Below are 23,319 nucleotides of genomic sequence, written 5' to 3'. Positions count from 1 at the left end.
CCCCATCCTCACCTCTCTGGGCTCTTCAGAAATGGCCAATAGTCTCGAGAGCCCAAATGTCCACTTCTCATTCATTCACTCATTCATTCATCCAGAAAGCCTTGGCTGAGCAGCTCCTCTGCGCTGGACCTTATCCACAAGTGATGTGGTCTGTGATTATCTGATGAATGTGGCTCCCCCGTGAGACTCAGCCTCCCCAGGGCAGGGCCCAGGTCTGCTTGGTTCACTGCGGCCCCACCCCAGCACATAGCACAGTGCTGGCACATGGAGACATTTGCTTCATGTGTATTGAATGAATGATGGAGCTTTGTCTAACCAGAGTGAGGGTTGGGGGCTCAGGAGTGAGGAGGAGAGAGGGCTGGAGAAGTCAGCAGGGCCTGAGTGCCAGAGGAGGAGACCAGGCTAGACCCCAGGAACCGTGGGGTACCCTGTAAGATCCCTCCTTGAGGGGGGGCCAGAGGGAGAATGACAGAGGCTAGGACACTGGGTAGGAGGCTGCTGCCAAGACCCTGGAGAGAAACGACAGTGGCCTGGCCCAGGTCAGGGGCCAACGTGACACAGACATCTAGAAGAGTGGGGGCTCAGGCAGAGATGGCCCAAGGGATAGGAATGAAGCCAGCATGTGTGCATATGGGGCCCTCTGACCCCATCTACTCAAATTAGGCTCCTCCAGCTCCATTTGTCACCCCTGGTCTCTGGGAAACAGCCACCACTACCCCTCTCTGTACTTGTGGCTGGGGGAGTACAGGGGGCTGGGAGCTTGGGGGGCCTAACTGAACCCTAAGCCTGGGCTCCCAGTGAAGGAAGAGAGAGCCCACCTGGGGCAGCCTCAGGGACTGGACACATTGGTGGGGGCGCTACTCAGGAGCTCTGCCCTGCAGGACCACCACGACCTGCTGCTGGAGGTGGAGCGGGACAAGGCCATCACCGACAGAGTCATCCTCCTCCAGAAGGTCATCCGGGGGTTCAAAGACAGGTTCGTGCCGGGACCAGCTCCTCCACACCTCAGCCCACACACAGATGTGTGTGCGTGTGCTCGGCCCACCTCTCTTCCCCCAACATGAACACTGGGAATAAACATGCACGCTGTGTGCACACATGGAAACAAGCACACACGCATAGCATGCACACACGAGCATGCAAACACTGATGAACACAGACACGTGATTTACACAGACCTGCCCGTGCTGTGTAAGCCCAATAACACAGTCCCCTCACCTTCGTACAGGCACACACACATGGATACATGAGGCATACACACGCAGACACTCTGGTGGTCTCGGATGCCTGATGAAATTTCCCAAAGAGGAAATTTGAGACGTTATAAGTTACAAAGTATGTCCCATATTCCATGTAAGGGACATGTGTACAGCTGTGACAGTTCTCAAATGGCAGGGCTGACTCTGGAGTGTGATTCAGGCTCCACAAAAGTCCCACAACCTGCCCCTTTTTCGGTTCATCTGGTCACTCCCTCTCTTTCTCCATCTATCCACCTGTCCATCCATCCATCTGTCTATCTGTCCATCCACCTGTCCATTTATCCATCTGTCTGTCCGCCCATCTATCCGTCCCCTCCACAGTTGCTCTCTTGCATATGTGAGCATCCAGGCGTTGGCTCACGGGCTCAGTCACACACCGACACGCCACCCTTCAGGGCTCCTTTATTTATCTCTACACTCAGCAGACACCTGCTGTGTGATTGTGGTCTCTGTCCTCCATCAGGTGGAAGGTGACTGTCGTCCTGTAGAAGCTGACCAGCATGTGCAGGGGGCCAGCATTCACTCAAAGTTGGTCAGAAGATGTGGGCTCTAGTCCCAACCTCACTGAGTCTTAGTTTCCTCATCTATAAAATGAGGAAGTTAGTAATAAGTGAAGTTTACAGTGTTAGAAGCTTTTGTCCTTTATGTTATTTTATTTACTTATTATTCACGCCTTTATTCATTCAGTAAACACCTTCTGAATGCCTCGCTTACTGGGCTTATGTGACAGGCCTGCGAGGCAGGCAAGGCAGGTATTAGTCTACCCATTTTACAGGTGAGGAAGCTGAGGCATAGAGAGGTTATACGCCTTTGCCCAAGGTCACGTAGCTGGGGGAATCAGAGCTGGGACTCAGCTCTGCTCTCCTGACCCCACCTGTACCCTGGCTGCCTCTCGGCCCCGATTCTCTGCTCTGAGATCCTTCCGCATCACGCTGCTGTTTCAGGTCCAACTTCCTGAAGCTGAAGAACGCCGCCACGCTGATCCAGAGGCACTGGCGGGGCCACAACTGCAGGAGGAACTACGAGCTGGTGAGCCTCCCCAAGGGGCTGCTCCTTCTGCAGCCTCGTTGCCGTGGTAGCAGGACTTACCTGGCCCCTGGCGGCCGCTACCACTGCTCCGGCCCAAAGTTCACGTCTGGTTCTTGCGGCTTGTCCCATGTGCTCGGCGATGTTTGTGGCTTCCCCCCAGCATGTTTTGGTGGGTTGTGAGCACCTGGGTCGAGACCTTGGCGGGGGCCAGGAGTGGGTGATCACATGGACCTCTGCAAAGCAACTGGGCTGCAGCCTGGACTTGGGGCTGGGGACGTGAACAGAAAGGAGACCGGCTCCTGGTCTGAGGATGGAGGTCCCTCGGGGTTGGGCCCCCCATTTCTGGGGAAGCCAAGGCCACTCCCTAGGGAACTTCTGTCTGAGAGGAGACAGAGCTGTGGCTTCGGGGCCTGCCAGTCAGAGTAGCGCCCAGCGCAGTGACGCTCCCGTGGCGGGGTCAGTCTGGAGTCGGGCTCTGAGCGGGGGCTGTCCTTGCAGATGCGGCTGGGCTTCCTGCGGCTGCAGGCCCTGCAGCGCTCCCGGAAGCTGCACCAGCAGTACCGCCTGGCCCGCCGGCGCATCATCCAGTTCCAGGCCCGCTGCCGCGCCTACCTGGTGCGCCGGGCCTTCCGCCACCGCCTCTGGGCCGTGCTCACCGTGCAGGCCTACGCCCGGGGCATGATCGCCCGCAGGCTGCACCGGCGCCTCCGGGCCGAGGTGAGGGGTACTGGTCCACGGCACCTGCGGCTCAGGCAGACAGATCACCCCACTTGTCGTGGGGCCGCGCCTCCTCTGAGAAAGGCACAAAACTGGGGCCAGACCCCTCCTTCCCATCCTCCCAGCCAAGGGCAGGGCTGGGGCCCCAGTCACTCTGTGACTCTTGGGGAGGCCCAGGCGTACCAGGTTTGGCTTTGGGATAAACGGTGCCCCCAACCCCCTGTGCGACCTGGAGAATTTCTCAGCTGCCTCAGTTCCCCTCTCTGCCAAATTGTTTGGCAAAGTCACTCCATCCCAGAACTCAGTCAGGTTGGGGTGGGGTAGAGTAGGCATGAAGCACTGTGACAGCTACACGCGGTTCGGTGCCCACCCTGCTGCCCCTTCCCCCAGTACCTGCGGCGCCTGGAGGCCGAGAAAATGCGGCTGGCGGAGGAGGAGAAGCTCCGGAAGGAGATGAGCGCCAAGAAGGCCAAGGAGGAGGCAGAGCGCAAGCATCAGGTGAGCTGAGGTCGCCCGGCACCTTCCAGGTCCATTCACTGGTTCAACGGCCTTCACCCAACACTGTTGATCTGGGTGGGTGTGGTCATTTCCAGCTGGGGAGGCAGGGGCAGGCTTCCTGGTGGAGTTGGTTCCCAGCTGAGCCCTGAAGGACAGGCAGCACTATTGTCTAGGCTCGTCTCGAGGCTTCTCTGTGGTCTGGGGCTGGGCATCTGTCTGCATTGGACTGTGAGGGCTGAGCGGGGCATGGCCCAAGATGAAGAAGCCCGAGGCTTTGTCCTCCAACCCAGGCGGAGGTTGGGACCTAGACCCAGCTGCTGCAGGGGCTCCCCGAGCAGGGCTTGCTCCCTGACACCCGCCTCCTCTGCGTCACTGCCGCCTCCCAGGAGCGCCTGGCCCAACTGGCTCGTGAGGACGCAGAGCGGGAGCTGAAGGAGAAGGAGGAGGCTCGGCGGAAGAAGGAGCTCCTGGAGCAGATGGAGAGGGCCCGCCACGAGCCCATCAATCACTCGGACATGGTGGACAAGATGTTTGGCTTCCTGGGGACTTCAGGCGGCTTGCCAGGCCAGGAGGGCCAGGCACCTAGCGGCTTCGAGGTACCAGGCTGGGAGCGGGGGCTGGGGACAGGCCCCAGAGTGATGGCCCTCCCCCAGCTTGCACCCTTTTGCATTAAAATCTACCTGGTCCCCTCTGAGCAGAGGACAGCAGTGATGATCTGAGTCCGGGGCCACAAGTCCCAGGCCCTGTCCATCCACCAGCCTGCCATGTGACTTTGGGCTGGTCACTGTCCCTCTCCAGACCACTCAAACTTTTATTCATTCACGTATTGAGGATCTGTCATGCACTAGGCTCTGTTGGGGCAGCCACCAGGACAACACAGCCCTATCCCTGTGGAGGAAGAACTGGCTCCACAGGGACAGGTTGGGGGACCGCAGCCCAGCCCTGAGTCTGCCCCCTCGGCAGGGAACCCCTCCTGTCTCCTCAGGACCTGGAGCATGGGCGGAGGGAGATGGTGGAGGAGGACCTGGACGCAGCCCTGCCCCTGCCTGATGATGATGAGGAGGACCTCTCTGAGTATAAATTCGCCAAGTTCGCTGCCACCTATTTCCAGGGCACGACCACGCACACCTACACCCGGCGGCCGCTCAAGCAGCCGCTGCTGTACCAGGACGACGAGGGCGACCAGCTGGTGAGTGCCGGGCTGTGCTGGCAGTGTGGGTGCTGAGGTGACGGGTTCCTGGTGCGCAGGGTCCTGGGCTGACTTCACCCCAGTGCCCAGCCTGGGGCCGGGCCACACAGGCCAGACCCCGAGGGACCCCCGAGGCCCTCCCGGGGTTCTCCAGGCCTCCCCCCAAGCCCCCAGGTTATTTTGGCGGCTTTAGCAATATCCTGTGCTCGGGCTCTCTGACTCGGGGGATCTGCGCGCAGGCGGCACTGGCTGTCTGGATCACCATCCTGCGGTTCATGGGGGATCTCCCTGAGCCCAAGTACCACACGGCCATGAGTGACGGCAGCGAGAAGATCCCTGTGATGACCAAGATTTACGAGACCCTGGGCAAGAAGACATACAAGAGGGAGCTGCAGGCCCTGCAGGGCGAGGGCGAGGTGAGGCCCAGGTGCCCTCTGGCCAATGTCCTTCCCAGGCCAGTGGGGACGGCTGCCGGGCATCTGCAGCCTCAGCATCCTCAGAAGAAGGAGCGTCCTAAAATTTGCCTGTGCCTCACCTCCCCGACCCCCGCTCTCCTGTCTGCTCGTGGGAGCAAATGTGTGAGCGTTTTGTAAACCATAACGTGCAGACCGCGATTGGGTGAGGCCGCGCGGAGGAGCAGGCGGGCTTCGTGGTCAGAGCCTGCGCCGGTATTGACGCGTTGGGAGGGTTGGGGGGGGTACAACACTTTTCTGAGTCTCTGTTTCCCCACCTGTCGCTTGGCTGGTGGGGGAGGATTGTGGGAGGGGTGGGGGAGGGGGTGGCAATGTGGGGTACACCTCATCACCCTTAGTGTGGAGGTGAGGCAGTCCTCCTGGCACAGCCCTGTTGTCACCTGCTCTTGTCATTACTTTGGACCCAGTCACGTGACCCCGAGCCCCATTGGTCCTGCAGGCCCAGCTCCCCGAGGGGCAGAAGAAGAGCAGCGTGAGGCACAAGCTGGTGCACTTGACCCTGAAGAAGAAGTCCAAACTGACGGGGGAGGTCAGAGCAGACCCCTGGCTGTTTGAGGTGGCCCAGGCTGGGGCAAGGCTGGGCTTGGGACCCATGGGGACGGGAGCGGGAGTGGACACTGCCTGTCACCAGGGGTCCCAGCTGGACAGTGTAGGGGGTGGTCAGACAGACAGGAGTGCGAGGAAGGGGGCGGTGAGCTCAGGCTGGGGCCGAGTCAGGGAGGGCTTCCCAGAGGAGGGGACCCCAGAGCTGGGGAGGGTTGGAGTGGCAGCTGGTGAGAGGGAAGACATTTCCTGCCAGGACATGGACCCATTGGGGTTGATTCAAGGACCTTTCAGACGCTGAGAAGCGTGCCCACGGGGCATTAACACTGTTAATTCGTTTGAATTCATTCACTCAGTCACCTCGCCTGTTCTGCGCACTGTCCTGGCCCCGTGCTCCAGGACTGTCCAGGCTGGGAGGACAGACTGACACAGACCAGGGCACTCACAGTGTAGGGACTGGCTACCCCACGCCTCTGCATTTGAACACACCGGTCCCTCTCCCTAAAATTCCTCCTCCTTCTTCTCTGCTGGGGGTCACCTCCTCCAGGAAGCCTCCTGGACCCCATTACAGCAGAGTCAGGCTCCTCCTCGGGGCTTCCACAGCCTGCTTTGCCTCCACCCTTGTCCTGTTCCCATCTGAGACTCAAATCCAGTCTTGCAGCCACAGAGCCCCAGATCTGAATTGCAGCTCCGCCACTTGGCATGTGAGGGACCCAGGGAAGAAAATACCCACTTGTGGGTCCCTGGAAGGACGGTGCGAGATGATGGCTGTGTGTGGTCTGTAGGCGTGAGGACCTCCCACGCCCTCCCGTCTGCAGAGGCGCGCTCCTGCGTCTCACCCTTTCACTCACTCTGCGTCTCTGGGCAGAGGGAGGGGCTGGCCTTGCAGACTGTGTAGGATCAGAGGGGAGAAATGCACTGTGAGAGCCCGGCCCTGAGGCTGTTCACACAGGGGCCAGGGGCATTGGTGACAGGGGATGGTGACCAGGTGGTTGGAACCTGAGGTGTACTCTGGGTGTCAGAGTTGTGTTTGGATCCCACCCCAAAGAGACAGCGGTCCCACAGGGAGTCAGAGGAGCAGGTCTCTGTCCTGGCTGAAAAGGCTTTCCTGAGGTAGGGAGTGAGAGAGGTGTCAAGGTGGCTGCAGGAGCCTTATCCGCAGAAGTGGGTGGCACCAGGCCAGTGCCCCCTGGCTGTGTGACCCAGTCATTGATTCAACGTTTGTTCTGTGTGGGGCGTGGGTATGACAGGACTGAGGATATGACAGAGCTGGGGGAGTGACAGTGGTGGGGGTATGACAGGGCTGGTGGTATGACAGTGGTGGGGGTATGACAGTGGTGGGGGTATGACGGTGGTGGGGGTATGACAGAGCTGGGGATATGACAGTGGTAGGGGTATGACAGAGCTGGGGGTGTGACAATGGTAGGGGTATGACAGAGCTGGGGGTATGACAGGGCTGGGGGTATGACAGGGCTGGGGGTATGACAGTGATGGGGAGCCAGCTCTTCTGGCCACTACCGGGATTCTGCTCTCTGGGGGAATGGGTAGACTCAGCACGAGGCAGAGCCCCTCACTTCACCCTGCCCTGGTCAAGCCTTGTCCCTCCCTCTGGCCCAGGTGACCAAGAGGCTGCATGACGGGGAGTCCACGGTGCAGGGCAACAGCATGCTGGAGGACCGGCCCACCTCCAACCTAGAGAAGCTGCACTTCATCATCGGCAACGGCATCCTGCGGCCAGCCCTCCGGTCAGCGCCTGAGCGGCAGGGGCGCGGGGAGGGGCGGCTGGCTGAGGAGGCACCCCACGCTTCCAGGAGTGTGGCCCTGAAAGGCTTTTGGTGGCTGAGTTGTGGCTCTGTCACCTTAGCAACAGATTAAGCCAAACAGGCCGGGTGTAGCTGTGCTGCTAGCTAGTCATGTGACCTGGGTAGTTATCTCATCTCTCTAAGCCCCAGTTTCTCCATCTGTGAAGGGAATACATAATAGTACCTACCTCACAGCTTGTGGGAGGATAAAACTACCGAGAGCGTGTGACACAGGACCACGTGGCAGGCACTCAGTGAACAGCAGCTGGTGATGTCATTATCTGACCTGCATGTTCTGCTTCAGCCCCTTCCTCACCGGCTGGCCTTCAGTGCGCCGCACCCCGGCCCGCGGGCAGGGTTACCGTGCTCAGCATGCCTGGAATCCTGCAAGGGCCTCCTTCCCCGCCAGGCCCAGGAGAGGCCTCTGTTCAGGTCCCTGGGGAGCTGGGGAGGAGACAGGATGATCCAGGAGGCACCAGAAGCGACTGAGAAATCAGCTCAGCTGGGTCAGTGGAGGGACAATGGATAGGACTTTTCTGAGAACTCTACCTGCACAGGATGGTCAGCAAGGATTGCTGATCCCCTGAACTTGTGCATTATGGGAAGACAGCAGGATGGGGTGCGGGGTGTTGAGCTCCATTTTACCAATGGGAAAATTGAGGTCCAGAGAGGGGAAGAGACTTGCCCAGGGGTCACTAGCCTCCCAGACCTCCTGCCTGTCAGCCAGGCCTCCCCTCATTGCTCCTCGAGGCCAGTTACTACCTCACCAGAGATGGCCATAGCACCCGGGGCCATCCGCCTCCAGGGAGAAAAGGTAGCTGCCCAAGGTGTGTTCAAGGGGCAAGAATCTGCCTCCCAGTGGTCTCACCATCAGCCCTAGAGTTGTCACATCTGGAGAATACAGTGCCCGGAGCCCTGGACCAGGAGTCGGAAGGCTGGGGTGTCAACTGCCGGAGGGACCAGGGCTGATACCCGCCTTCTCTCGGCCTTGGTCTCTCTGTCTCTCCTTCCATAAAGTGAGCGGGGTCAGGGGCTCCCAGCCACAGGTGATCAAGTTTTCGCTGGTCTGTGACACAGTGGGAAAAATAAGGATGTTTCTGAAGCTAAATTCGATTTATTTAAAGGACTGATCTTTCTTCTAAGATTTCACCCTTCCTACTTTTTGGACATAATTAAAATTACCTTTGTTTTGTGAAATGAATGTGATGTAGATCGTGGGCAGATTGTGTGTGTGTGATGTGTTTTAAATGTCTTTATTTGTCGTGCTAAAAAGTTAGCAACCTCAGAATTGATTAGGAAGTTGCACTGGTCTGTGTACTCTCAAAATCGAGGAGCTGCTGAATTAAATCATCCCTCCTCCCTGCCAGGCCTGCCCTTCTGGGAGGGAGGAGGGGCAGTGGGTGCCCCCTGGCGGTCACTTCTTCATCATGCGTCCCACCCTCGGCCTGGAAGAGGCCGGCAGCGTGTTAACCGTAGCTGGGCCCGCATTACTGAGGGTTTCTTGTGCTGGGCACCGTGCCAGGGGCTTTATAAGCCTCGGCTCGTTTTTCTTCAGAGCAATCCTGTAAGGAAGGTACTAGCATTTCCCTTTAAAATGAAAACAAAAAGAAACTTCCTTCATTGCTTTAATCTGATTACAAAAGTAAACACGGCCACTTAAATATTCAAACTATACAGAAATTTATCAAGAGAAAGTCGAAGTCCCTACTCATTCCATCTCCCAGAGAAACTCCCCAGATGTTTTTCCTGTTTCTGCTCCGCCAGTTGCCGTCAGCGGAAATTGCACCTGTTGCTGTAACTATGGGCTGGGCTCAGAGAGCTGAACTCACCTGCCTGGGCCACCCAGCGGTGAGAGAGGAGGCAGGGATGGAGCCTGTGCTTCTCATCAAGGTGGTCACCAGTGGCTGTGGCCGCTGTGCCCCAGAGCAGAACACACACCCCCCTCTGGATCCTGGGGCCCTGGCCGTGGGTCTGGCTTGGAGTCAGGACCGTGCTTCCTGCCTGATGAGCCTGTCTCCAAGGCCAGACCCTCTCCAATGGCCCCCCAGAGCGCCAGGCTCGGCCTTCCCCATCTGCCCCACTCTGCCTCCTCCTGGGTGGTCTCAGGCAAGTCGGGGAGGACAGCAGTGTGTCCCACCTGCTGCTGGGAGAGGTGGGGCTGTTCCTCTGAGGCAGTCTCCCCTCCCTTGCTCCCCGACCTGCCTAGGGATGAGATCTACTGCCAGATCAGCAAGCAGCTCACTCACAACCCCTCCAAGAGCAGCTATGCCCGGGGCTGGATCCTAGTGTCTCTCTGCGTGGGCTGCTTCGCCCCCTCCGAGAAGTTCGTTAAGGTAGGAGAGGCTCCTGGCCTCCTGGGGTGGAAGGTGAGCTGGACCACATCCCTGGCTTCGAGGGGAGAGAGCAAGGGGGAGAAGCGCAGAGGGGCTTGGTAGGGAGGCCCTGCCTGGGTCATCTCCTCTCAGGCCTCACAGCCTCCTGCCGGCCCATCTTCCTGGCCCCTCCTCGCAGGCGCCCAGCACTTCCCTCTTTTCCCCCCTTACTCGCATTTCATTTATGAGGAGACTGAGTTGACAGCGGCGTCTCCTGGACCCTCTACGTGCTGTCTGGGAGCTGGCACTGTAGTTCGTCTCAGGCAACTTTCTTGCCTGCTCTTCGGGGCCAGGCCCTGGGCGCTGGGGACAGAGCAGGTGACAGCAGGACCAACCCAGCTGGTCTGCACTGTGAGGAGGACAGTGCTCGCCCAGTCGGGAGGAGTCAGGGAGGGGGCCCTGCAGGAAGAGGCACAGTTAAGCTGGGGGAGGAGGGGGTGTGGTGTGTGGGCTGAGACCAGACAGGTCCAGATTGTGGTGGCCTTGCTGCCAAGCTGAGGCACATGGACTTGATCCCAAGGGCAGCGGGAGCCGTGGAAAGCAGAGGAGGGGCGTGGGCGGAAGTGCCTTGAGGAGCAGGTCCTGAGGGTAGGTGGAGGGACCGGAGGCAGGAGACCCAGCGAGGCTGCTCTGATGGTCCAGGCAGGGAGGCCGGAGTGGGGGCCCCTCAGTTGGTCCTCTGTCTGCAGTACCTGCGGAACTTCATCCATGGGGGACCGCCTGGCTACGCCCCATACTGTGAGGAGCGGCTGAGGAGGACCTTCGTCAATGGAACACGGACGCAGCCGCCCAGCTGGCTGGAGCTGCAGGTGCGGCCCCCGGCCCCATCCGGGCGTGTGTGTGCATGTACGCGTGTGTGTGCGCGTGTGTGCGCGTGTGTGCACGTGTGTCTCCAGTGCCCCAGAAATATTCCCTGCTTTTGGATTCTGTGCTTCTTTAAGCACCCACTCTCAAGTTCTGGAATCCCAGGCCTATTGGAACAGGAAAACCCCCAATGGACGATGGACCCCATCTGCTGGCTTTATGGCCCAAGTGTGTTGGGCAGGGGGCTCCCTCTGTGTCTCAGTGGCTTCATCGGCAACATGGCAATAACAGTCTCATTTCACGGGGTTTTGTGATGGTTACATGATGGGAGGGCAGGAGCCCCTGGCATACAGCAATGCCCAGCCTCCCAGCCCCAGTGCCCCGGCTCAGGGGCCCTAAAGGTCCTGTCCTGGAGGGAAGCGTAGCAGGGATCCCCGAGCAGCTGTGACAAGGGACAGGTAATGTCCCAGTGGGATGCTGGGGTCCGGGGTTCCCGGAGCAGCTATAACCCCGCGGGAAGCAGGGAGCCAGGAGCCGAGAGGGAATGAGCTGGTCTGAAGTGAAAGGATTCCCACAAACCCTCTTTGGTCACTTTCAGGCTACCAAGTCCAAGAAGCCCATCATGTTGCCAGTGACATTCATGGACGGGACCACCAAGACCCTGCTGACGGACTCGGCGACCACGGCCAAGGAGCTCTGCGACGCGCTGGCCGACAAGATCTCACTCAAGGACCGATTTGGGTTCTCCCTCTACATTGCCCTGTTTGATAAGGTATGGCGGCCCCGAAGCGCCCCCTCCTGGCACCAGCCTGGGCCACCATTGCTGCCCGCTCAATCCCAGTGCTGCCACCTACTGGCTCAGGTGCCCTCGTGTGGTTACTTCCCTTCCAAGGCCTCGGTTTCCCTCTGTCGGCCAGTGGTAACCCTGGCTCTGCCCGACTGTTAGGAATGTGGAGCTCTAGCACCTAGAGAAAGATCCAACAGTACACTGTGGATTGAAACCCAGAGCTCACTTCAGTCACATGTGCTCAGGCCGAATCCCCTGGCACTGGAGAAAGAACAGGGCAGAGACAGACATGCCCCCTGGAGGGCACGCAGCGGCTTGGCTTTCTGAGACTCAGTTTCCCCATTTGTAAATGGGAATAGAATTCCTTGTCAGCTTGCCATGGTGGATTCTTTTCACTTGTTAGTGACCACCTGGAGTGTGTGTGTCCAGGGCATATCTGGGCCTGGAGCCTTCTCTACTGAGCTGGGCCTGGGGGTGGGTGGTTTGGCCTCCACGCCCAGCAACCTCACACGCAGCAGAGGTGCCCCCACCCCGGCAGGTTCAGGGACAGAACCATGTTGTCCAACACAGTTTGCCTGGATTTTTCTCGCCTACGGATACTCCTGTGTTTTCAGCGGCCATTGTCCATTAGAGTTTCACAGGCTTACACTAGGAAATGGGTGTAGACCGCATGGCTGGGACCCAGGGGTCCCGTGCTGCTTTGCCTCCTAGGTGACCTGGGCGCATCACTGCCTCTCTCTGAGCATTGGTTCTCCATCTGAACAAGAACAGTTGGCACAGTTGATGGCTCTTCATAGTCCTTCGCTGCCTGCTCACCCTTCCACTAGGTGACCTCCAGCCCTGTGCCCGCAGGTGTCCTCCCTGGGCAGTGGCAGTGACCACGTCATGGACGCCATCTCCCAGTGTGAGCAGTATGCCAAGGAGCAGGGCGCCCAGGAGCGCAATGCCCCATGGAGGCTCTTCTTCCGCAAAGAGGTCTTCACGCCCTGGCACAACCCCTCAGAAGACAACGTGGCCACCAACCTCATCTACCAGCAGGTGGTGAGAGGGGTCAAGTTTGGGGAGTACAGGTGTGAGAAGGTGAGTGCGAGCGAATCTTCTCGCTGAGCTTGCTTGGCTCACGGCCACCTGTTTTCCAAATCTGGGCTGAGTGTTACTGTCCGCGACGCCCCGTTAGCTGCTGCAGAGGTTAGCCTGATTGAGGCTGGGTCTTATCCAGACTTCTGGATTTAACTCCACCTACGGGAGCAAAGGCTCTGAAGAATAGCCTGAATTCTGCCAGTGGGAGGAGTTCCTACACTGCTGCAGCGATGGTGCACGGTACAAAGAACGTGCTTCAGAACTTGCTGAATTGTTCTGAGTTAGTCTAGAAAACTCTGCTCTAAAGGAGTGAGAGATCCACTCATTTGGACCAGAGTTTGCAAATGGATATCCTTTTATCTCCTGAGGACAGGAGCCACGTGGTTGTTTTGTTTTTGATGATGATGGCGTTGAGGGTTCTCATGATACTTATGATTCTGTTGGTGATTATGATGGAGGAATGCGGATGGGGATGATGGAAATGAAGGGGATGGCTGGTAGTGGTGGTGGCGATGGTGGAGGTGGTGGTGAGGGTAGTGATGATGATGCTGGTGTTGGTGTTGGTGGTGACAATGGTGTTATTGGGGACGGCAGTGGTGTTGGTGGTAGTAATGGTGGTGAGTTGATATTCAGGCAGAATGCATTAGTACAGCCATATCAGTTGCTAAAATTCTGAAATACTTTGAATTAGTTGGAAAATATCTACTGCCTTCAAGGCACCCAAGAGCCTTTCTCTATTGCCCCTGCTGCCAGAGCCCTGGGGACCCCCAGGCAGGCGTCACTGGGGCTCCATGACCAGCCCCAGGCAGAGAAGGAGCAAATGCCCAGTGCCCATCTGGCCCTCTGAAGCGTCTGCAGCATAGCCTACTGGTGGTCCAGTACTTTGAACGGGTCGGGTAGTGACGGTGATGGAGACAGTCATGGTGATGCCCTCCCCTCACTCCAGCCTCAGGCGGTGCCCAGCCCCCGTTCTTTGTCTTGCTTGTCAGCCCCAGTAGCTGTCTGCTTGGGCTGAGACTAGTGGCTGACACATTACCGATGGGTTGGTCGGTGTCTCTGGGTCAGCTTGTGTGCCCTGGGCAGGGTCCAGCTCTGTGCTGGTGCTGTCAGGACCCAGGAGAAGGCAGGAGTGTGGCCCTGCCCTTGGGAGCTCACGGTTGCACCAGGCGGATGAGCCCCTGGTGAATCAGTGAGGGCACAGAGTCCCCAAGGCCAGGGTCTGCGCACCACAGGAGGTGGGCCAGGGGCTTCCGAGGTCCAGAGGGGCCTCCCGGAGAGTGTGCAGACCTGGTCTTCCCACCCCACCCCCAGGAGGATGACCTGGCCGAGCTGGCCTCCCAGCAGTACTTTGTGGACTACGGCTGTGAGATGATCCTGGAGCGCCTCCTGAGCCTCGTGCCTACCTACATCCCTGACCGTGAGGTCACGCCGCTGAAGACGCGCGAGAAGTGGGCGCAGCTGGCCATTGCTGCCCACAAGAAGGTAGGAGGGCTGGGAGGGGTCCTGGAGGAGGGGCTCTCTGGTGACCTGGGCCGAGGGGCAAGGACCCCAGTAATCAAAGGGGTCGCAGCTCTTGCCTGACACGTGTCTGTCCATGGGGCCGCCGGGAGATGGGACGGAACCCTCGACCTCTAGCCTCCCAACAGCCTTTCTCCGCCGTGGACATCAGTTCACTCGTGTCTTCTGCCATCTACTCTGGGCTGGGTGCTAGGGACACAGAGATGGGTCACATCCAGCCCCGCGGCCTCTGGGGGAAACCATGGGTCCATGGGTGTTGGGGTCCTGCTCCCGGCCTCGCACCAACCGCTTACTAGAGCCACAGCTCAGGAGTCTGGTGCATAATGGAGGAGCTTCTAGGAAGTGTACCCTTCTTTCTGCCTAAAAGAACTCTGGCCCAACTTCCTGCCTGGGGAACTTGAGGTGCAGGCCCCCGCGATCCCTTGCTTGAGGGCCCAGGCCCATAACCAACCCTGAGTAGCTCCCTTCCAAGCTAAGGGGCTGCCCAAGTAGAGCAGGGGTGGCCTGGTGGGGAGAGGGGAAGACCCTGGCTGCTGGAGGGGATGCACGGGCCTGGGACGCACGGGCCTCCCCACCTCCAGGCCCTGGTTGCGTAAGAGCAGAATCGTCTTTGCACACAAGTTGCCGAGGGCTCCATTGAATAGCCGTCGTTCATCCCCTACACCACCCGGCCTCTTCCCTAACCCAGGAGCCCCATGCGCCTCTCCCACCCAACTCTGCCTTCCCTAGTGAGCTGCCCACCAGCTTCCAGCCCTCCCTGAATGCTCCCTGAACGACCCCCTCTGTGACTAGGCCTGGCCCATCTCCAAGGGCCTCCCTTGCAGCCCCCTCCAGAAGAGATGCGTGTTCTCCCTCCACCCCGTCTCTCTCTCCTTGGCCGTCTTCTCTCCCTCACCCCTCACACGCGGTCATGCTGATGCCCGTCCATTCCGCCTCCCAGCAGCTCCAGCCTCTGTCCCCACCTCCACCTGTCTGCCTTCCCCTGGGCCTCCTCGGTGTCATGCACATGGCACGTGGCACGTTCTGGGTTGGGTGCCATTGTTCATACATTCATCTTGGTTAGGACACTGGCCGTGTGCCGGGCACTGTACCAGGCCCTGGAGACACAGCCGTGGAGAGGACAGACATGGTATCTGCCCTGGACTGCGGCGCCTTGGCTTGTGTGTCCCGGAGCCCTGGGCCAGGCCTCTCACAGAGGGGACAGATGTGAATGAGTGTGGTTTTTAGGGTTAGAGGGGTAAAAACATTTTATTTTGGAATAATTTCAAACTTACACAGAATATGCAAGTTCAAAAACTAGAACTGCTGTATACTGCGTAAACTTCACCCAGACTTACCCATTGTGCGTCACGATTTTCTCTCTCTGTGTATGTACATGCTATTATTTGTTCTGAACCCCTGGAGATTAGGTTGGAGACATGGAGCCCCTTATCTGAATCCCTCGCTCTCCTGGCATGGCTCTGCTTCTGGGCTCTCAGCGCCTGGAGCTGCGGCAGCGTACGGGGCTGGTGCACATGTGGCTCTTCATCCGTGTTTGTGTCTAGAGATGATAAAACCATGAGTTCATTCCCATCCCTCCAGTTCTACTCCAACACCACCAAGTTCTTACTAGGGCTCAGAGGGATATTTTTAGATAATAGAATGCTGGTGCTTTAGTTTCTTGTCGGGAGCATTGCATTTTCCCCTGGCTGCTCTGATCCTTCTTTACGCCCCAATCTTCCTAACTCCCAGGTCCCCTGTCAGTTTCTGCGAGAAGCCCAGTCTTGCAGCAGCAGCCTCACCCACAATTCCTGTGACGTGGCTCCTCTGCGCCTGTTTCCTGTCCCTCTTCCTGGTCTGGTCTGGTCTGGCATGCACACCCCCACTTAGCCACACATGTTTCTGTTCCCCCAATGCCTCCCTCTGATCCATGGCTTTGGGCTTTGCACCACATGTGCTGGCTGAATTGTGGGCATTTGTTACTCTGCTGAATTGGAGCTCCCTGCGAGGGAGACCAGTGTTCTCTAATAGGTGCTCACTGTGTCAATGGCATAAGAGGAGGACGGGGTGATGGAAGAGGCTGTGGGCTGATGGGATGGGGTGAGGCCATGATGCCCAGGAGCACACCATAGCCCCAGGGCCGCTCCTGGCTTAGGGGCAGGGACATTTGATTTCCAGACAGAGCCTGTATGATGGCTTATGTCCCCTATCCTTGTCTGTCCCCCTACAGGGGATTTATGCCCAGAGGAGAACAGATGCCCAGAAGGTCAAAGAGGACGTGGTCAATTATGCACGCTTCAAGTGGCCCTTGCTCTTTTCCAGGTTCTATGAGGCCTACAAGTTCTCAGGTACCCCTCAGCCCTCCCACCTCCCGTCCCCCCAGTGCCTTTCTCCCCTCTCTCTGTGGCTCCAGCCCCCGGCAGAGGGAGGGGATGGCCTGAGCCAGACTCCCCAGGTGGCCAGGCTCCTGCCTGTGGGCTTGCTTGGTCTCTCCAGGTCAACGTGCTGAGTGGGTCCTGCCTCCCCGCAGTCTGGGAGGGCTCCATGGCACATAGTGGGTGCTTGGAGACTCACTGGGTTGAACAACTGACTGAGTATTGAGATCATTAAAGCATCTACTGTGCACAGAAGAGGGTGGCCCAGAGAACGGGCTGGGCTGACTCCATGCAGCTGAGAGAGGATGTGGCTGACAAACCCAGACGGGCCACTTGCTCAGCCCTCCTCGGGCCACCATCACTGGGCGTGTGCTCCGTGCCCTGCGCTGTGCTGGTCCCGGCTTCACAGAATCACCGAATACGAGGCTGGAGGGAATCTTGGGGCTCAGTTAGTCCAGACCCTCCCACACGTCCCCTCCCTGCAGGGCAGGGACTTGTCCAAAGCCGCCCAAGGACAGGGGCAGGGATGGCGCTCACACTCAGTTTCCTGGTTGCAGCACTCTTCCTAATCACCTTGGGTTTTGGCTTGTAGGGAGGTTTTGCTGTCTGGGCCTCAGTTTCCCCAGCTGTAAAATGGAAATCAGTCTACCCCCTGGCCTGGTGGTTATGAGGATTGGGAAGGGCTGGGCCTGGGAGTGGGGAGGCCCTCTCAGCACCTCGGTCTCTTCCCCAGGCCCCAACCTCCCCAAGAATGATGTCATTGTGGCCGTCAACTGGACGGGCGTCTACTTCGTGGATGAGCAGGAGCAGGTGCTTCTGGAGCTTTCCTTCCCCGAGATCATGGCCGTGTCCAGCAGTCGGTTAGTCCCCTCCCCACACCCCCACTTCAGTGCAGAGCGGGGGGCTGTCTGAAGCTGCACGCAGACCAGTGGCAGACATGGGCTCTGGCCCAGCGTCCTGCTTCAGCGTCCTCTGAAGTGAGGGGACAGAGGGAGACGGGGCAGGTGGGGACGGAGAGGGCTCTGGAGCTCCCCTGCAGGGCGGGGGGCCTTTCACAGAGGACGTCACCGAGGCACAGAGACATGCTGTGGCCTGTCCTGGTCACCTGTGACTGAGGAGTTTGTGCTGCACTGTGTAGACCCCCAGCATCTTCCTCCTAACGGGGCCGGGGGTCTTTACAGCACATTAATGGTTGTTCTGAGATGGATGGTTGGAAGGACGGACGGGGCAGCTGAGTGTGTACAAAAGGAGCCCGGCCTGGGCTTCAGGGGCCTGGGTGGGACTCACCTCCACATCCTCCCCGCTAAAATAGAGAGGTCTCAGTACTTTCCTGCAATAACCGTGGTGAGGAATAAATGCAACAACTGATGGGAGAGCTCTTTGTAAACTGGAAAGTGCGGTGCACATGGAGCAAGGGTGGGGACGGGTTCCTGGAATAGACTAGCCATCCTAGCAGTGCCCCCGCATCCGGGGCTTGTAGGAGTGTCTCCGGGCTGTGTCCAGTGTGGGCCAGGGTTGGGCCATGTCCAGCTCTGACCAGGCATGTGCCAGGCACATGGGATGTGGTGGTGACAAAATAGTCCTTGCCGTCTTGTAGCTTTAATCAAGGGGAGATGGACATTGAACAAGCCATTTTAAAGCAGGGACCAGTATGCTAAAGGCTGTGGGAGGGCAGGGAGGACTTCCTGGAGGAAGTGGTATCTGGGCTGAGACCTAAACGTGAGTGGGAATTAGACAGCGAAGGGGCCTTCCTCCTGCCCAGGTGTGATTTTGGCCGGGCCGTGTCTGACTTGGGCTGAGCTGTGTCTGACCTGGGCCGGGTCTCCCTCTCTCTGGCCGGGCCGGGTCTGACTGGGCTGGCCTTGGTCTCCTTCAGGGAGTGCCGTGTCTTGCTCTTGCTGGGCTGCTCTGACCTGGGCTGTGCCGCGCCTCACTCGGGCTGGGCAGGACTGACCCCAGCTGGGCCCTGTTCTCCGTGTTGGTCATGCAGGGGAGCGAAACTGACAGCCCCCAGCTTCACGCTGGCCACCATCAAGGGGGATGAGTACACCTTCACCTCCAGCAACGCTGAGGACATCCGTGACCTGGTGGTCACCTTCCTGGAGGGGCTCCGGAAGAGGTCTAAGTATGTGGTGGCCCTCCAGGACAACCCCAACCCTGGTGAGTGGCTCGGGGTCGGGGTGTCGGCCAGATCACATGCCTTGACCTTGGCATGGCCTTCAAGGCTGCTAGTGCCCTTTACCCATCCTTCCCCAGACACCCTCAGCTCCAACTGGACCAGACAGCCAGGCTCTGTGCCTTCCATCTGTGCCCTGTGGAGTATCTGTCTCTCCCTCCCCCTCCCTCAGGTCCTTAAATACTTATCTCCTGTCACCTTCTCCAGGGGACATCAGGGGTTCCTCCTCAGTGTTCCCCAAACACCCACCATCTCCGAATGATGACAGCAATAACAGCCACCCTGACTGAGCATCTCCCGGCCTCCTAGCAGAGACAGAGATGAAACGGTCCCCGGCCCTGCCCTCAGTGGGGAGAGGGGGTGGAAACCGACAGTGACAGTCCCTGTGACAGTGCAGTGACCAGGGAAGTCCAGAGGCTGTGGGAGCCTAGAGGAGAGGCCCCCAGGCAGCCTGGGGTTCAGGGGGGACATGTGTGAGCAGAGTGTTGAGGCAGAGAGGAGAGCGTGAACAGAGCACAGAGGCTGGAGAACGCAGGCGTGTCTGGGAACCGCAGATAGTTTGGTTTGGCTGGAATGGGCGAGGTGAGGGAGGAGAGGCAAGAAAGTGGAAGAAGTCAGGAAGGCCAGCCCACGACAGGCCTGTGAGTGTGTCAAGGAGTGCGGGCTTTCTCCTAAGGGCCATGGGGAGCCATGGAAGGCTTTTGAGCAGGGGAGTGGCCCACTCCACTGGCCGTGTCTGTGTGGAGGCAGGGTGACCACTGACAAGGTGGAGGCAGGGTGACCACTGAGCAGGGTCTCAGTGCTTCAGTGGGCGGAGTGGCTTATACGTCATCCACCCAAATAAGGGTGTTCCAACCTAGCCTCTCTCTCTTTCCCAATGTGGCCCCCCTCACCTCTGCCTCCCAGCGGGCGAGGATTCGGGCTTCCTCAGCTTTGCCAAGGGAGACCTCATCATCTTGGACCACGACACAGGCGAGCAGGTCATGAACTCAGGCTGGGCCAATGGCATCAATGAGAGGACCAAGCAGCGTGGGGACTTCCCAACCGACTGCGTGTATGTCATGCCCACTGTCACCATGCCACCGCGGGAGATTGTGGTATGTGACCTGGGGGTGGCAGAAGGATGGGAGGCTCCCTCAGATGCTTTTTTTGTCCTCTTCTCATTTCTGTAAAATGGAAGGAGAGATTACAATAGATTCATGCATGGTCTGCAGCTTCTGTGAAGATGATCTGGGGGTCTTATGGGACCACAAACTTAAAGTTGGGGCAGCTGTCAAACCTCTGCCAGGTGGAGAGGGGCCTAGAAACTGCATCAGATCAGGAAATGCCAGGGGGTGGGGGATGGGCGGAGAGTGGCCTTGGGCAGGCAGGCTTCACCTTGCACTGTCTGAAAGGGAGGTGAGGGCAGAGCTGGGAAGGGAGGCCCTGGTTCTTCTGGAGCCCCCTGAGCGCAGCGCTGAGGACTCGGGGCCCAGCCTTCCAGGCAGCTCCTGAGCCAGGCTCGGTTGACCAGGTAGCTCTCACATCGTGTGCCCCGCCTCGTCCAGGCTTTCTGACTGACCCAGCCTGGCTCAGACGCAGGGCACCGAGGGAAGGCCTTGAGCCCAGCATGATGGTGGCCGCGGTAACTTGAGAGATCCCAAGGAGGAGAGGGGCCCCAGGGTCAGAATGGGGCATCCCACCTCCACGGAGGGTCTCCTCCAGCCCCAGTCTGGAAGGCTCGGCTTCCGCATGTGGATCCCAGGGACCCCCGGCGGGAGCTGAGCTCAGCCCCTGCCTCGGCCCCTAGGCCCTGGTCACCATGACGCCCGCCCAGCGGCAGGACGTCATCCGGCTCTTGCAGCTGCGAGCGGCGGAGCCCGAGGCGCGCGCCAAGCCCTACACGCTGGAGGAGTTTTCCTACGACTACTTCAGGTGCGGGGGAGGGAGGAGGCCAGGGCGGGGCCGCGGGCTCTGCTGCCCTCTGGTGGCCGCGTGGCGTGGCTCTGGGCTGCCTGTCCTGGTGGGGAGGCAGGCACAGAACCAGGCAGCTGTGATTCTGCGGCCCAGCGTTGTGACGGCTGCTGGGGACAGAGGGGAGCCTCCCGGGGGCGGTGGCGTCTGAGCTGAGCCGTGAGGGTGACCGGGTGGAGGTGTGCTGTGGGCGGCACATGCCAGGGCCGGCCGGGCACGGCCGGGTTGACTCGCCGTTTTCTAGCTGAGAAAGCCCAGGGGGCGCTGGTGACCTCCGCAGGGCTCACGGCGCCGCAGGGACAGCGGGCCTGTTCCCTACCCTCAGCCTGGGCACAGGGCGGGATGGGGTGGGGCCCCCCTACCTCAGGGCCAGTGACGACCGTCCCCCGCGCCGCGCAGGCCCCCGCCCAAGCACACGCTGAGCCGCGTGATGGTGTCCAAGGCCCGCGGCAAGGACCGGCTGTGGAGCCACACGCGGGAGCCGCTCAAGCAGGCGCTGCTCAAGAAGATCCTGGGCAGCGAGGCGCTCTCGCAAGAGGCCTGCATGGCCTTCATCGATATCCGCGCCCTCGGGGCGGGCGCCACAGGGAGGGACCCCGGGGCGGGGCGGGGCCCGGGCCCTAGGGTTTTCATCTAGACACCGGCTTCCCTCTGGGGGGCCCAGCTGGGGCCTGGACAGGTGTGGAGGGCATGTCAGTGGAGGCTCCGTCCATGTGCCCGGCACCTTACGGTGTGCGAGGGGCTGCCTCACCCACTGTCTCCTCTGACCCTGTCCTTTGGTTGACATGTGCTGGGCCCGGCATGGAGACCCAGCAGTGACCAGACCCGGTCCCAGGCTTCATGGTGCTTACAGTTAAGAGGGGAGACACGCGGACTGTCTGCGTGTCAGTGCTGTGATGGGTCTCGGTGGCACAGTGACCTGACGTGGCCTTGGAGGAGGGCAGGGAGGGCTTCCTGGAGAAAGTGGTATTTAGGCTGAGACCTGAAGACTGAGTAGGCCTTAGCCAAGCAAAGGGGAGATAGGTGAGGATGTTCCAGATAGAGGGAACAGCATGTACAAAGGCCCTGAGGGGCAGAGCAGGGCTGTTTCGGGGGCACAAAATAATTCAGCACAGCTGGAAGGCAGAGTTGAAGAAGGGAATAGGCAGTCCTGGGCTAACTGCTGAAGGGGTCCCCAGCCCTTAAGAAGCTTGGACTGTGTCCTAAGGCCATGGGGAACCGCTGGGCAGGGGGTGGCATGGTCAGACTTGTGATTTAGGAAGTCCGTCCTGGTTGCTGTGAGGACTTTGCATGTGGGGTTGGGGCCTGAGGCAGGACGGCTGGTGAGTGGAGGCCAGCGGAGTTGAGGAGGGAGGGTGGGCGGTGGGCGTGGACAGCAGGGTGGGCAGATCACGCCCACGTCCTAAGTAGCCTGAGGCCTAGGGCCCGGTGATCCGGGGAGGCCCACCCTGTCCCGGGCCAGGGCTCCGCCATCGGCCACAGGCCTTTCCTTGACGGCCCCCACCCGTGCTCAAGTACATGGGCGACTACCCGTCCAAGAGGACGCGCTCCGTCAACGAGCTCACCGACCAGATCTTCGAGGGCGCCCTGAGGGCCGAGCCCCTCAAGGACGAGGCGTATGTGCAGATCCTGAAGCAGCTGACCGACAACCACATCCGGTGAGCAGGGCGGTGGGCCGGCGAGGGGGTGCCCCCTGTGCTCACAGTGGAAGGGGATCTTAGAGGGCCTCCACCAGCGTGACGGGGAGCGCACCCCTCTGGGCAGCAGCTGGCTCCGCCTGGGAGCGGCCCTGCCTCCCTCAGAGCGGGGAGCTGCCCCAGGCCCCGCAGTCCTCGCTCTGCCCCGAAGGCCCAAGGAAAGCCGGTCAAAACCCGAGAGGTGGTGGCCGCGCCCTCTGAGTCTGTCCTCTGAGTTCACAGCCCTGGTTCCTCCTGACCTCCTGCCCCTCCCTGCCTGAGCCTCCTCCAACCCCCCTCCCCAGCCCCCACTAGCTTCTGCCCACGGGCTCGGCTCAGGAGCAGAGGGCCCATCCCTGGCTCGGGGGAGCTGCTGTCAGTCGGAAGCTCTGGCTGAACACTCTCAAGGGCTGGGGAGCTGGGCCCCAGAGGGCGTTGCCTTCTCCCCTGCTGGGCCAGGCTGAGACAGAGTGGAAGTCAGGCACACGCTAGTCTCAGAGCCGGAGAGAAGCCCCACCCTCTCCGTTTACGCCTAGACCCCCAACTCCCTCCCCAGCTTTGTCACTCTCTGCATCTCTTAACACAACTCCACCATCAAACCATATATCACATCTTTTCACACCGCTAAACCTCTGTACATGCTGTGCCCACAGCCAGGAAAACTTTTCACTACTTTTGCTTATCAGAATTTGCCTCATCCTTCAAAGCCTAGATCAAATGCCACCACCTCCTAGAAGCCCTCAAAGCTTCCCTCCTGTCAGGCCCAGGGAGCTCAGAGTCGTGCCTGAGGGAGCCCAGGGGCTGGTCGAACTCAGTGCTACTCAAAGAATAAATGAGTTAGAGCTTCTGCCAGAATAGAGATCATGCTGCTTCCTTCACAGGAAAGTCTTGCTTTAAAATAAAATCTTGGCTGAACCAAACAGTCTTGGTGACATAGTTGATTTTCATTCTGGCACTAGCCCATCATCTCAGCAGGGACTGGTAACCGTGTGGCCCACGTGGGGTGGCTGACCACACCTCGAGTAGCACTAATGGGATCTGGCTGTCAGGGAGGTGGGTCCGCATTGGTCCCTAGACAGGGGTGGGGGC

General features: G+C 59.5%; 1 protein-coding gene across 2 annotated transcripts in view; it reads left to right on the top strand.

Annotated features, from left to right (window-relative positions):
• The window catches only part of MYO7A (myosin VIIA), a 67,877-nt gene that overhangs the window by 33,056 nt on the left and 11,502 nt on the right, over positions 1–23,319 (top strand). Inside the window, exons 17-37 of one of the 2 annotated variants that reach the window (XM_058545547.1) lie at positions 882–976; positions 2,204–2,288; positions 2,787–3,005; positions 3,396–3,503; positions 3,890–4,099; positions 4,489–4,692; positions 4,932–5,108; positions 5,605–5,694; positions 7,326–7,453; positions 9,717–9,843; positions 10,572–10,691; positions 11,285–11,458; positions 12,326–12,553; positions 13,865–14,035; positions 16,281–16,398; positions 17,159–17,285; positions 18,416–18,585; positions 19,508–19,698; positions 20,391–20,515; positions 20,954–21,111; positions 22,059–22,212. In XM_058545547.1, coding sequence (XP_058401530.1) covers positions 882–976; positions 2,204–2,288; positions 2,787–3,005; positions 3,396–3,503; positions 3,890–4,099; positions 4,489–4,692; positions 4,932–5,108; positions 5,605–5,694; positions 7,326–7,453; positions 9,717–9,843; positions 10,572–10,691; positions 11,285–11,458; positions 12,326–12,553; positions 13,865–14,035; positions 16,281–16,398; positions 17,159–17,285; positions 18,416–18,585; positions 19,508–19,698; positions 20,391–20,515; positions 20,954–21,111; positions 22,059–22,212 — 3,179 coding nt within the window. Of the gene's footprint in view, positions 1–881; positions 977–2,203; positions 2,289–2,786; positions 3,006–3,395; positions 3,504–3,889; positions 4,100–4,488; positions 4,693–4,931; positions 5,109–5,604; positions 5,695–7,325; positions 7,454–9,716; positions 9,844–10,571; positions 10,692–11,284; positions 11,459–12,325; positions 12,554–13,864; positions 14,036–16,280; positions 16,399–17,158; positions 17,286–18,301; positions 18,586–19,507; positions 19,699–20,390; positions 20,516–20,953; positions 21,112–22,058; positions 22,213–23,319 lie in introns of both variants that reach the window. The other variant, XM_058545546.1, reaches the window with a different exon arrangement.

This window comes from Diceros bicornis, chromosome 7 (genome assembly GCF_020826845.1).
Source record: "Diceros bicornis minor isolate mBicDic1 chromosome 7, mDicBic1.mat.cur, whole genome shotgun sequence".
In the NCBI taxonomy this organism is placed as follows: domain Eukaryota; kingdom Metazoa; phylum Chordata; class Mammalia; order Perissodactyla; family Rhinocerotidae; genus Diceros; species Diceros bicornis.
The sequence above is the reverse complement of the archived record's forward strand: the minus strand, read 5'-3'. Positions and strand labels throughout refer to the sequence as shown.